The 14286-nt window shown below is 33.1% G+C and overlaps 1 protein-coding gene across 1 annotated transcript in view; it reads left to right on the top strand.

The window, feature by feature from the left end:
- LOC108974466 overlaps positions 1 to 14286 on the top strand; it is a gene marked incomplete at its 3' end in the record, with an annotated part of 185911 nt that overhangs the window by 54434 nt on the left and 117191 nt on the right. Inside the window, exon 2 of the mRNA XM_018942324.1 lies at positions 13648 to 14258. Within this exon, the coding sequence (XP_018797869.1) occupies positions 13648 to 14258 (611 nt within the window). The remainder of the gene's footprint in view (positions 1 to 13647; positions 14259 to 14286) is intronic.

Here is a 14286-nt window from a genome sequence, read left to right as displayed (position 1 = left end):
AAAATGGGCGTGGCGTCGCCCACTTATGGACCAAAAACCATATCTCAGGAAGTACTCTACCGATTTCAATGAAATTCGGTATATAATATTTTCTAACCCTGATGACATGTACCAAATATGGGTGAAATCGGTTCACAACCACGCCTGAAATCTCGGTTATCACTTTATCATGCGAGAGTATAAATTGTTCGGTGACACCCGAACTTAGCCCTTCCTTACTTGTTTTTGGTTATTATTTGTATATCGTGATTAAATATATCTTAATCAAAGTAATGCTTACCGCCAGACACTCAACGTCATTTCAAATCATTCATCGTCATTTCACCCACTCACTACCTTTATTCACTGATTAGTACATATTTCTCTTGAAGTTTCATTATCAAATCAGTAAAAAGATTGATTTTGATAACTTTAACTATTAAATATATAAACTCAACATTTCTGATGACATCATTTTATACCACAAACTCAAGATAAGATGTTTAAATATAGCGCTATAGCTTATCATTTGACATACCTTCTTTCGCTTGAATAAATATTATTTTATGTTTATGTTTCAAAGTTTGTTGTGCCAGTGAATAACTAAATATTCGCTTATTTGTAAATCTGCGACATAAACAATAAGCACTTTATGACATTGTCTTATCAAGTGCCAAGCATGATTCAGACACAAAATTTCTAAAAATATTTGCGAATGATAAAAACTCAGTAAAGCGCATCTAGGGTATGGTTAAGCAAATATTTGTAGAGTGAAATGAAAACAAATAAATAAAATATAATAAAATAAAACTTTAAACTATAGTAATACTCTGCAAGACTTCTTCGTTCAAACAATGGTTGACAACACTTCAGACTTTATCGGTATTGTTCTATATTTTTCGAAATAGAAAAAAAGGTTATGTAATGTGCGAGACTTCATTGATTTGAGTGGTTTCTTCTCTCTGTCTCTCTTCCCTCTTTAAGTGTGCTAAAGTGGATGTGTAAGTATTCAAGTGAGCTATGGAAATTACTTTTGCTGTGGCAAATTAGTATATCTTAGCAAGAGTCTAACCTTTTCACCTTTTTTTATAGTTAACATATAGTACAGGGTCCGGCACTTGACGTAACCAGTTTCAGACCGTTCGCGCAGCTGTCGCACTTTAATCAGCTGTTCATAAATTATATTTAGCTGGAAAATCACAGTCAGCAATTGTTCGTGAGCTCGAACAGCTTAATGTTAATAAAGCTTTTGTTTATCGCACCATCAATCGTTACAATGATACTGGTAGCATCGCAAAACGCATGGAGGTGGTCATCAAAAGACTGCAACGTCACGTGAGACGGTTCAGAAAGTGAAGAAGCGACTTGAGCGTAATCCACGGTGAAGTGCCAATCAAATGGCTAGAGAACTGAAAACATCCGACCGCAGCATCCGACGCATATTGAAAAATGAGCTCACGGTCAAGTCTTATAAGTTCCAAAAGGCCCATGATCTCACACCGATGCAGCAACAATTAAGACTTGAGAGAGCGAAGTCAGCGGTTGGCCACCAGGAGGCAGCACCCGTCACAAATAATGGTTTGGTCCACTGTCACCGCAGATGAGCGCTCTTCAATTGTTTTCATCGAGCCTGGCATCCAATTAAATGTGACATTTCTCGTATTATCGAGAAAGTGTTCTGGAGGCTGCTTTAAAGCGGTGGCCAAATAAACATTGGATGTTTCAGCAAGACTCAGCAAAGTCTCACAAAGCGCGAGTGAACCAAGAATGGCTGAGAAACAACGTTCCGAACTTCATTATGACCACACAATGGCTCTCGAATTCACGAGATGCGAATCCAATGGATTATTCTCTCTGGACCATTTTGGAGAGCAAGGTCCGAAGTAGAAAATACACCAGTCTCGAGATGCTGGGAAAGCCATTGTCCGTGAGTGGGCAAGTCACATTCGGGCAGCTTGCGATTCGTTTTTTGACTATCTCAGGGCCATATTTAAGGCAAAACGTGGTCATTTCGAAGAAAAGTGAATTTGGTTCTGAATTTATGATTGTTTTCACATATTTTGTGCTTTAAAATAAATAAAAATAATTTTCCAAACTGAATTTATGGCTTTTTTTAACTTTAACACTTCGAGTGCCGGGCCCTGTATGTTAAGTGCTAGCCCGACTTTTAGTTCCCATTTCTAGTGTGCGCAGAGTTAAGTAAGACTACAGTAAACGAAAGATCTTCGTGCTTTAGTTTACTTCCAAAATATTAATGTTTCAAATAAGACGAGATTTGTCATATTCTTCTTATTTATTGGCCTAGACACCGGAATTTTAACATTCAGTTTTGTAATGCTGTCTTTGGAATAATAAAATTGTATATTAATACAAAAAACCTTTCCATTCTATAGATGTTTAAAGGGTACACCTAGCCAAAAAGACAATTTTTGAGAATATAAAACTGTTGATAAAATTTTAAAAGTATTTTATACACGGCCTACTCCGTGACTAAAACCATAACACAAATTCTCTACTTCAATATATTGCCCGTACGTTGAATATTCACAACAAATTTGATAAAGATCCAAACATTTATCTAGTAATCACTTCATCAAGTTCGAAAACTATTGTTTCAAGATCTCTTAAAGATAGACTGATGAAGTTAATAGAACTGAGCTGAAATACACTTCAAAAGTCTGTCATTAAAAAAATATTGCAAATATTATTTTAAAAAAATATTCATTTAAAAATTGAGTATGATATTTTTATACGTAAATACTATCAAAAAAGGTATGCAGAGAAAAAAAAACAAAAGTTGGAAGTTCACATAGAGATACATTCTCCTTCAAATTGGTATGAACGAAGCCTCTGATCTTACCAAAGTAAGAATGACACACTACGTCAAAAGAATGGCACGTCCGCCAAATATTCTGCCGGAACAATTACCTTACTGGACATAACGTTAGCAACTAAAACTGTGCTGGCAGCCTTGGCAATGCGTTATTATTTATTCTAGTGTTCACCTTAGTATGTTATTCCTATTTCGTATATCCCACTGGATCAAACAGTCCGTGATCCAATGAAACAGCGAAAACTACATAACTTTTTATATTAATTTAATTTTTTTTTTTTACTTAATATCAGAATTTGTGATGGAATGTTTTAGAATATTCTCCCGAAATTAGAAGTTGATCCGCTAAATTATTTCGGCGATATTGGCGGATTTAAATTTTTATTTTATTTTTTGTAATTATTCAAATCGGCACCCAAAACTCTAAACTCGTTTTTCTCGAAACACTGTTTTCAGAGTCGGCAAAGAAAATTTCTGCGAAAAAGCTTGACCGATAGCCTTGAAATTTTCACACAATCTTCTGTAATATATTTTTTCGGTAATGATTAAAGGATTACAATTTTTGAAAGTTAACTTAAATTTTTTAAACCGCTCTGATGGGTAAATTTTTTACAAACTTTTTGTATATTCCACCCGGAGAGCACCTACGGAATCAAGGGCATCCAAAATGAACCTATCAGAGTATGACTATTAATTTATGTGAAATTTTGCAAACGTGGATTTTTTTAAACGCGTTTTTCTGATTCTCAAGTTGTTATAATCGCTTAAGACACTTGGCATGCCAGCAGTAGAGTTTGATAAGAGACAAATAGTTATACTTGTACATACGTACAAAACGCTATGGAATATCTAAGTATAGGCTTGTCAAAAAAGTCCTGCGGTATTTTTGCGGTATTTTTATTGAATTTTCAATTGTTCATAAAATTTTTTTTGATGACTCATGCCCAGCTCTTGACCGGTGCTACGCCTGCTACTATGCCGGTCTCTTTCGACCAATTCAGCGATTTTATCGCAATTTTCGACCACCTCTACACCAGAACGAAAACGTTGAAACCATCGTTGTGCGGTGGAAATGGAAACTGTATCGGGAACATAAACTGCACAAATTTTATTGGCGGCTTGAGATGCATTTTGCCTTTATCGTAGTAGTACTGTAAAATATGCCGTATTTTCTCTCTATTTTGCTCCAAGTTTGCGACGCTATAACTCACGAACGACGTAAGAGAAACGACAATCAATCAAACACGTGTTAGCGCGTGAAATAAGCTTTCCAAAAAGGACCCGATGCGATGAATAAAGACTTTTTTGACAACCTGATATATATGTATAAGTCAGGTCAGAAAAGCTCCGAAAAAATAAAACAAGTTTCTTGATTGTATAATTAGAATTTATCTACGAATATGACCTACATATACTATATGTATATATACCGATAATAAACCCATTTTCTAGCTGCTACGGGTAATAAAATCAATTGAGTATCTTAACAATTTAACAGCTAGTCATTTAGGCTAGTTGTATGTGTGTCAATGTTTTTGCGTGTAGGTGGCAACGACAATTGCACCTCAATTGCACATCAATCACATGGTACACGCCTTTTCAATGTAGCGAAGAAATGAAGTCACTCAAGTCAACAAATTGGAAATTGAGACAGAAGTATTGCACTACTTCTTACTTACGTGCATATGTATGTTGTGTGGAACTTGTATTCTTCAGTTATATTTGCTGAAATCTTTATATAGGCTTATTGCTATGACGTATGTTAAAAAAAAGTGTTTTTTAGACTTGTGGTTTTCAATGAAGCAACAGGTTTTGGAGTTAGTTTTTTTGACATCTGTTTCTTGACTTACTTACATATATTTAGATTGGTTTTCCATTTCATTACGAGTAAGCTTATTCCGGAATTTATTACGAGTAGTATCGAAGTACCATTGGTGCTGTGAAATGTGCCCCTAAAAATTGCTTACATCGAATTAGCGTTCAAGCCTCTAGGTAATCAATATGTCTGCTCAGTGCTTTTAGTTGACTTTTTACCGAAAATATCAATCAATGGGTGAGATATACAAGTGTAATTGATATTCAGGGAGGATTCTTTCCATCTTACTTCAAAAACGAAGCCGCTCATAATTATTATAATAATATTATAATATTAATGTCAATGTGGAGCACCATAGAGCTATGATTAATTACTTGTTCGTGTCTGTTTTGGAGACTGCTGATGTGGGAAGCGCACTATCTAGCATCGTGGGCCTGTGTCATGGCCTCCAAGACCGTGCTTATTTGAAATATTAAATATATATACCTATGTGCATTTGATCTTTTTTATATATAAGAGTATAGCTACATAGTCAGGATGTATTGTTCATTTTTCTTCATTTTGAATTATTTCATTATATTCATGGTAAGAATTTTGATAAGACCAGCTGGTATATATTTATCTGTTTCAGTGTAAAAATAAACTTGATTCCCTAAAATCTTATATTCCTAGAAAATAAAAATAATTACAAATTAGTATTCCATAAAATCAAGCAAAATAATTATTTTTTTTTTAGCATATATGTATGTCACTTTCGTTTAGAATATATAAATACTTAATAAATAAATTTTTAAATAAAATGAACTCATATTTGCTGATAAGACTGCATACTTCCGCTTACTTCAATGAACTATAAAAAAGCTGTGATATATTTCTCTATTTGTTGTTTATACTACTAATGTACATACATATATTGTACCCAGTTGAGTTGAGAGTAGTCTACAGATGGTTCGTAAAGTCCAAAAGTAACAAAACTTTATATAAAATATCCACTCTTCGTTATCTAAGTACACCAACTTTATATGAAATATATATTCTTCGTTATCCAAGTCACCTGTTCATTCACTAATGACCGTCAAAGGGTTACACGTTTGCACTGCAAAGCGATTTTTGGACAATTGCCATGCTCCTAGTAGGACCACCTAGACGATGCCTATAATTAACTAGTATCCCATATCCTAGAGTACGATTAGTGACTCTTCTCAAAATACTACTTCATAGAGCACCTCCTCAAATCCAAGATATAATTATATAACAAAAAACAAAAAACACAAAAAAAAAAAAAAAAAAAAAAAAAAAAAAAAAAAAAAAAAAAAAAAAAAAAAAAAAAAAAAAAAAAAAAAAAAAAAAAACAATTTTTACATATATTGCAAAAATACTGGCGTGATTTATCAGGTTTCTTATAATAACATTCATACAATCATTTCGTCAAGGAATTGAATTTTATACACAATTTAAATTAGGCAAATATCTTGATTTTGGATGGTTACTTCCAAAAACGTAGACGTCGACTAAATTACTCGTAAAAATGCTGTTTGTTCTAATAAACAGAAAAAATCCATTTTCCCTTGTAGTCTTTTATTCAGTTAAGTAGTAGTTAATTGAGCGCTAATTCCGAACTATAGCAGCTAGCTAGCTAGTTAAAAATGCATTACAAAGACTATAAAGAGAAAGAGAGAGAGAGAGAGAGAGAGAGAGAAAGAGAGGAAGGGAAGGAGAGAGCATGATGAGGTTGTAGTCACTTCATGGAATATTTTCGTGTTTAAATAGCATCTTTTTTGTAAGACAGTGGTCGGCATGAGAGGATCTGTCACTGTGTTGGTGAGCACGAAACAAAAGTTCCCCAGTGAGAAATTGGAATTAAAATTAAGCAAATTTATAAGCAAAATTATAAAATAAATTATTCTTCAATAAAATTCTAATCTAAATAATCTAATTATTCGTTTTTACGTAACCGATCAGATATTTTTTTGCAAAAAAATATATATTTTTCTTTAAAAAGACATTTTCGTTCTTTTTCATCTAAATAATTAATAGGATAATGAAAATTAACAAAATGTCTTTTAAGGATATATTCCCTATTATCATTAAAAGACTTGGAACGTAAAAGGCATTGCATGGCACCAAAGGCATTTAGAATCATATAAAATATTTCTCGCAGGGCATATTTTGTTTTGCGCTATACTCTTGCAACATCACTCAATTCGTTGCTGACTCGAAAACGACTGAACGATAGAGTGTAAGCGTACGTGTGAAATTTTGCTATGAAATTCTGACCACTGTTGCAGGACCTTTATCAAATCGGATAGAATTTTTATAGATGGTAAGTATTAAAAAAATTGCTTACAGCCTTACTTAAAAAGCTGAATATCTCGAGAAGTATTAATAATAGCAATTTTGACCTCGTCTTCTTATAGCAAATAAAATTTCCTACAAATTTGTCATGTAATTTTTTTCTATAGCTCTTGTCATTTACGAGATAAATACAAAAAATGTGAATTTCGTGGAAAAATCAGGTTTAGAGCCCCATACTACATTGCCGGTGTGAGTTACGGCTTAGTTGCACTGGCCACTTTTGTAGACTGAACAATTTTGAGAAATATGTGTCTAAAGTCAAAGCGATGCCATAAAAAAAACTTCTGATTTGTAGGAATTTAAATATATAAAGTCACGATTGTAGCGTCTTTTCTATGGAAAATTTTTACAGGCCTTGGTCCAGTTCTTAATGTTAATATTAAGGTCTAAAATCTTCAGGGAATGTTTTTAAGGTATTTCCAAAGAAATTTCGTGCCGGGACTGAAAAAAATTAATAGTTCCAAAAAAAAAAAAAAAAACTCATATACCTACATGGTATATACAGGTTTATCATTTGAACGCCCTGGCTTATAGATTGCAGGCAAACAGTTTTTTTTTGTTTTATTATTTTCAGCCTCCTTATCAGCAATTTCGTATAATTTTTGAGTTTTTTTCGTCGTAATAAATTATCAAAAATTACAATATTCTCAATTTAGTCGCTGTGCATATTTGTTTTGATGACAACTTTTTTTATTATGCAACCGGAAAACAAGAAAGGTTATCTTAAGTATACAATAAATATTCTGAAAATTATAGAAAGCCATGTTTTGTTAAGTATACATTATAATATAATTACTTTTTCAATAATAATAGCCACTTTCATTTTGCTAGCAAACTTTTAAACGAAAGCATATAATTTCAAAGTCGCATTATTGTTGTTGTAAATATATGTGTAATATATACTATGTATATAGTATGTGTCATTTGCATATTAAAATTATTTTTGGAAAAGTTGCTGGCAGTTGCATTAAAATATTGTGATAAACCAAACAAAAAGAAATCAAATCAATTATTTTTTTCGTCAGACATTGTCATATTATTTTGCAAAGTGAAAGAGTTTTGAATTTTAGCAACCAATAGTGTTAGGGTATCACAATTTGTAGTAAATTTTTGGCTCCAGTTTAGGAATGAAGCAAAATACAATATTATAAAATGTATAAAAATTTTTAGATATAAAAAAACAAAAATTGTTTTGAAATTCGCTATTGTCGAAACTTACATTTTATTATATTCGTATTTATATAATTTACACTCTACTCTTTGTTGGCTCGGTTTCGTCGCGTAGGTGGCGTTAGTTGCCTTATATAAAATAAAGTTCATTATGGTCAAACCAAAAATGGCCGCGTAAATTATTATTATTTTACTGTTTATAAATTTGGTCAGAAAACTATATTATGGCTATATAATTATTATTATTTTACTGTTTAAAAATTTGGTCAGAAAACTATATTATGGCTACATATGTATATAGACGTACATAGAAAAGTGTTGGCACGAGCTTATTGTCAACACTTCTACAAATATACTTATGTACATATACATATATATTATACAACTTTAAGATGCATTTATAACATTATTGTATACCTGGTATGTTATGGGCTAAAAACTTCAAAATTTACAGAAAATAAAAATTTAATATATGAGTGTTCGAAATATTTTTCTTCTTTACTGCCATAGATACCACTTACATGGTTATAGCCGAGTTAGCAACTGCGCGCCAATCAGTTCTTCTTTTCGCTATTTGGGGACAATTTGAGATAATAAGTGCAGCCAGGTCCTTCTCCATCTGATCTCTCCAACAGCGTGGAGGTCACCATAACCAATGCGCAAAGACTACAAATCTTCCGCAGATGTGTCGATACACTTTTCTCAGCTTTTTTCCAAGATTTCATGGGCATGACTAATATCTGGTCGACTATTGATTTTCCAGGCCTGAAGCCACACTGATAAAGTCCAATCAGTTTGTTGACGGTGGGCTTTAATCTTGCACACAATAAGCTCGATAGAACCTTACATGTGAAGTTGAGCAGGCTTATCCCGTGGTAGTTGGCGCAGATTGTGATCCAATCGTCTGCATGCTTTCGTCCGACCACTTTCTATAGCTCGGCCGACAATCCACCGCTTCCAACAGTTTGTTGTTCTTCAGATGAGTAATTGCTTTACGAACTTCTGCATCGTTGGGCAATTATTACGGTACAGGAAGCATAAAAGGTGAAGTAAAAGTGCCAATTTTTTTCCATCGGAATAACTAATTATGCAAATATTATTATTATCAATTGAGACTAATTAAATTTGCTTTATGAAAGCTATGCAATAAGCTTTCATTCAAATATTCCCACTAAATAAATTTAAAACAAAGGTAATTTATGGAAGTGAGAATGGTATTTTGGAGATATTTCATCAGCTTATTTTGTTTTTGTATTAAAAATGTGCAAAAAAATAAGCATAGTTTTTACCGAAAGTATGTACAACTTTAAGCATACTCTTAACAAATTTCAAGGCAAATACCTGCTTTAAATCTTTGCACTGCCACTAACTACCTTTGAAGTATTTATGATGAGTGGGCGAAGTAATTACCATAAATGTATGCATATACTCGTACATACCCATATATGTATACCCGAAAAAAGAATAAAAAAAATAATATAATTTTTTTGTGAATGGCGGCAAGCCATTAACTGATTGTTAACAAGCAATAAATGGCGTTAAGCTGCCAGTAAGCAAAAACATACGGATTTAATGAAAGCAGCGTGTTTAATTAATTAATATTGATGGGGTTTTTTTCCTTTACCAAATACATAAACTTACCGCAATCTTTATCAGCCTTTTCAGGAAAAAGAGTTCTTTTAACAGAACAGTTATTTATTAGGATTATGTAGGGATGTAGTATGCAGTATGCATGTAGTATGTATAAAGTAAATCACTCTATTCTGGTACATAAACTTGATATTCTTAGCTTTCAACAAAGATTTATTCAATCTTTGTAATAGATCACAACGAGTGATAACTGAGGATGCTCTTTCAGTTCCAATTAATGTCTATTCAGGTGTTTACCAAGGGCACTCCATCTTGGCAGAATACTGTTCTTGTTACCTATTAACGGTATCTCTTCCGTAATAGAATCATCAAAAATTTTATTATATTTACAACGACGTAAAGCTTTTTAAATCTTAAACTTTAAAAGGTTACTGTGCCTTTTGCAAACAGACTTAAACAATTTGGTTACTTGGTGTGATAGGAATCATTTGCCATTGGATCTTAAAAATGTTTACATTCCTTTTAATCTGCATTCGCCTCTACTTATGTAATAAAATACTATATACTACAGCAAGTTTTCAACATTATTGATTTGGGAGTTACTATGATAACCAAGCCTAATTTTAATCATTATATTCATACCAATATCTTGAAAACAAAGATGTTTTTAGTTTTGTTAAACGTTGGTATAAAGAATTTAGAGGTTCGTATATTAGTTACACAATTTGGTTGAACCTTGTTTGGAATACTTGCTTAGTTAGCTGAGTTATATTGAACCCTAGTTATCAAAACCATTCTGACAAGTTACAGTCTGTTCAAGAACAATTTTTAAATTTCGTCTTGAGGCATACCCGATAGGTTACTAAGTTAAGTATACCTCCATACTAGTCGTAAAGAAATGCTTGGCATTATATTATATTCTTGTTCTTTTCTCCTGTCTGAAGTTAATTTTACTAACCCGGTTCGCTTTTCGAGGCAGTTTAATCTATTAGAGCTACAATGTATGCTATTTAGTCTATTCTCTTCAATTTTGTCGATTTTGGCAAATAACTGAGGCAGCAGATTGAAGAAAATTTTCCACCACCCGAGTCAGTCATACACAGCAACAGGAAGTAGTCACTTTCTGTCAAGCCCGTACTATAAAACGGATACATAAGAATCAACCATCAACCCCTGGAGATTCTGGCGATCTTAATGGAGTTCAATTCCTCTTCTAATAGTCAAAGCTGGCTGCTTCTGGACCATTGCTTCAGTCGAATTAACATGATTGGTTTTAATTCCTAATTTGGGTGTATGGGACCAGCTTATAGTAGATAATTAACTACCCCTAAATCCTGGCTTGGTCACCGTTTTATCTCAACGGAAGTCTGTCGATTTTGGTGTCTAGGTAGGTAGGTAGGTAGGAGGTTGGCAGCCCTGATGTCTTTCGGGCTCAATTAGCACTGACTGTGCCATTTTGATACACTATTCGTAGACCTTTTATATTTGCTTTCACGTTGCATCTTCTCTTTCAAACCATTTTGCGGTTTTGATGAAGCTACTTATGTTCGACATGTTTTTTGTAGACATCCATTCAAGGTTTGGTGCTTGATGGATTCCAAGTGTTCTGTCTCGGATCTGTGTTAGGGCGGGCATTCTCAGAGAAAAAGGGAAAATTGTTTACTTGTTCACTACTATTTCGTAGCCTCGGCAGATGTTGTTGTTGGGCATACCCATTTTGGACGCATGTTTTCCACTTTTAGTAGACCTTATTTAATAAGTCGTTAGTTCTTTTCTTGTCATATGTTGGTCATAATCGTTTAGTTATATTACATTTTGTTATGTTTTTTCCATCTTTTATTTGCAACTTTTTGAAATTGTTCATTGATCTCTCTTTTGATCGATCCTAGCTAGGTATTTGGTGTCTAACTTTGCTGAAAAGACCTCAATTCCCACTCGATTATTCCGTTTGGCCCCATCAATGTAAATTCTTATGCCTTCGTCGCTGTTCATCTCGCTCTTTGTCATACAGCTCCTGTAGAGAAGACAACACTAGGGACACTATTGAAGTGGTTCGGGTGGAAACGGGAACTTACTAAGTATCTAAGCATATCCCTCTTTATAGATGATCAATAGTGAGGACTCCCTCAGTATGAAAGCTCGTGAAAAGTTTATTGGCAGTTATGTAAAATTACTAGTGAACAATACTAGCTCTGTCTTTCTATCATTTAAATTTAGACCGCTCGATACGCCCCTCGGTTGAAGTCGTTGAATATTGTTTCATAAAGTTACCGAGGATATTTGTGAATTTACTTCTAACCGAAACCGATATATTATCTGCATAATCCACGATATGTACCTTTTTCTTTCCTTCATATTTTTTAAGACTCAGAGAAGTGGAGATAACATATCTCCTTAAGGTGTATTTCTTTTAAGTTAAAAGTATTGAACTAAGGAACCCATATTTCCATATTTTCAAAGGAGAAAAAACTCAAGAAATTTCTCAATTGGGTTTCAAAATATGTACAGAAATGTATGTAAAGGCTCTAAAGCAGTATGAATTTAAATTTGGCAAAAACGATCATTTAAACAATAATCTTTTATATTTGTATAAATAAGATTTTGTTTTATAATTCGCAAGAATTTCTAAAATTGTATTTTTCCAACCCAATTTATTCGATCGAAAGGTTACACACAATAAAAGGCAACAATACGGTTGTGGTATGTGTGCACTTATCTAAGATTATCCCTTTTGGTCAGCAAACGAGTGCGCAAATTGCCTGTCAATCATGTACCGTTGCATCAATCAAAACGAAATATCAAAATCAAACAGGAATTTCGCGCATGAATGGAACTTGGTGTAAAGATAGCAAACCCATATGAATATATATCGATATGTACACTAACTGCTTTATATCAAACGGCATAACACGCTGTACAATATTGCCATTTTAAAATTATTTACCGCGTGTTGATTTAAAATAATGAAACTACATTTAATTGACAAAAATACGATGGGCGAATAATGGACAATATTTTATAAAACAAATATAAAATACTTTTATATTGATTAAAGTATATTTTTGATTATAAACACGTAACTACAGTAGAGTAGAAAGTGTTCCACAAGTTCAGTTGCGTTTTGTGACACTATTGCTAAAGTTATTTTCAATTTATTTGGAACATTTGACTCTCAATGAATTAATTTTCAATATTTGTGCAGCATAAATATTGTACTTTCCAAATATTGCTAAAAATTTTATACAAAAACTAAATAAACATCGTCCATATGACTTCAAGCGTTAAGAGAAGAAACAAATTATTATTCAGCAAACATTTTCATTATAAAATATTGTTTAAAATATGATTATTACCAATGATTAAAGTAGTACAGAAAGTGTTCCCCAAGTTCAATTGCGTTATGTGTTGCTTTCGGTAAACTTATTCTCAATTTCTTTACAACGTTTGACTCTCAATTAATAAAGTTCCAATATTTTTGCTATTTAAATATAGTACTTAACAAATAATGTTTACATTTTTTCCAAAAACTTAATAAAATATCCTTCATTTGACATCAAACGTTGTGAGAAGAACCAAATTATTATTCAACAATTAGTACAGAAAGTGTTCCATAAGTTCAATTGCATTTTCTGACTCTGCTTGTCAACTTATTCTCATTTAGTTTGGAACGTTTGACTCTAAATGAATTAAGTTTCAATTTCTACTATTAAACTCACCTAAAAATATAATATTAAAAATTCTTACTACCCCAAATATAATAAATAACTTGTGTTTCTAATATTACCAAAAAAAAAAAAACCAATATATAAGAAGTCTTAAGCAATTTACTGAAACAATCTTATTTGCATTGAAAAATCTATACAAAATTTATAGTTCTTACCTCTTTCATCTTCTTTCATTTTAGAAACCGCCCATGCGAATGTGACGAAAGCGCCGCTCTTCCCCAAGGATCTCTTCACCAAAGAGCAGCTTGAAAATGGTGCTGTTATATGTCATATAATCGGTGTTATATACATGTTCGTAGCGCTAGCCATTGTATGCGATGAATTCTTCGTGCCTTCCCTGGATGTGATCATCGAGAAATTGGATATAACAGACGATGTAGCCGGTGCTACGTTCATGGCTGCCGGCGGTAGTGCGCCCGAATTATTTACCAGTGTCATTGGCGTATTCATCTCGTTCGATGATGTTGGCATTGGTACAATTGTCGGTTCGGCTGTATTCAACATACTCTTCGTCATCGGTATGTGTGCGCTATTCTCCAAAACCATATTGGAGTTAACATGGTGGCCATTATTTCGTGACTGCACATTCTACAGTATCAGTTTACTGGTATTAATATACTTTTTTCGCGATAACTTCATCTATTGGTGGGAGGCGCTTATCCTATTCAGCATCTATATAGCGTATGTGACCTTCATGAAGTGGAACGTTCAGGTGGAACGATTCGTCAAAAGGCTCGTTACGAAAAATAAGGTGACTCGCGTCAGAAGTACAGATCAACTTATGCCAGCAGTAAGTAGTTGGGAAGTTTTTTTGCAAA

The sequence above is a fragment of the Bactrocera latifrons genome, unplaced genomic scaffold (assembly GCF_001853355.1).
Source record: "Bactrocera latifrons isolate USDA-ARS-PBARC rearing strain unplaced genomic scaffold, ASM185335v1 scaffold_112, whole genome shotgun sequence".
Classification (NCBI taxonomy): domain Eukaryota; kingdom Metazoa; phylum Arthropoda; class Insecta; order Diptera; family Tephritidae; genus Bactrocera; species Bactrocera latifrons.
Note: the sequence above shows the minus strand (reverse complement) of the source record. Positions and strands in the feature narration are given on the sequence as shown.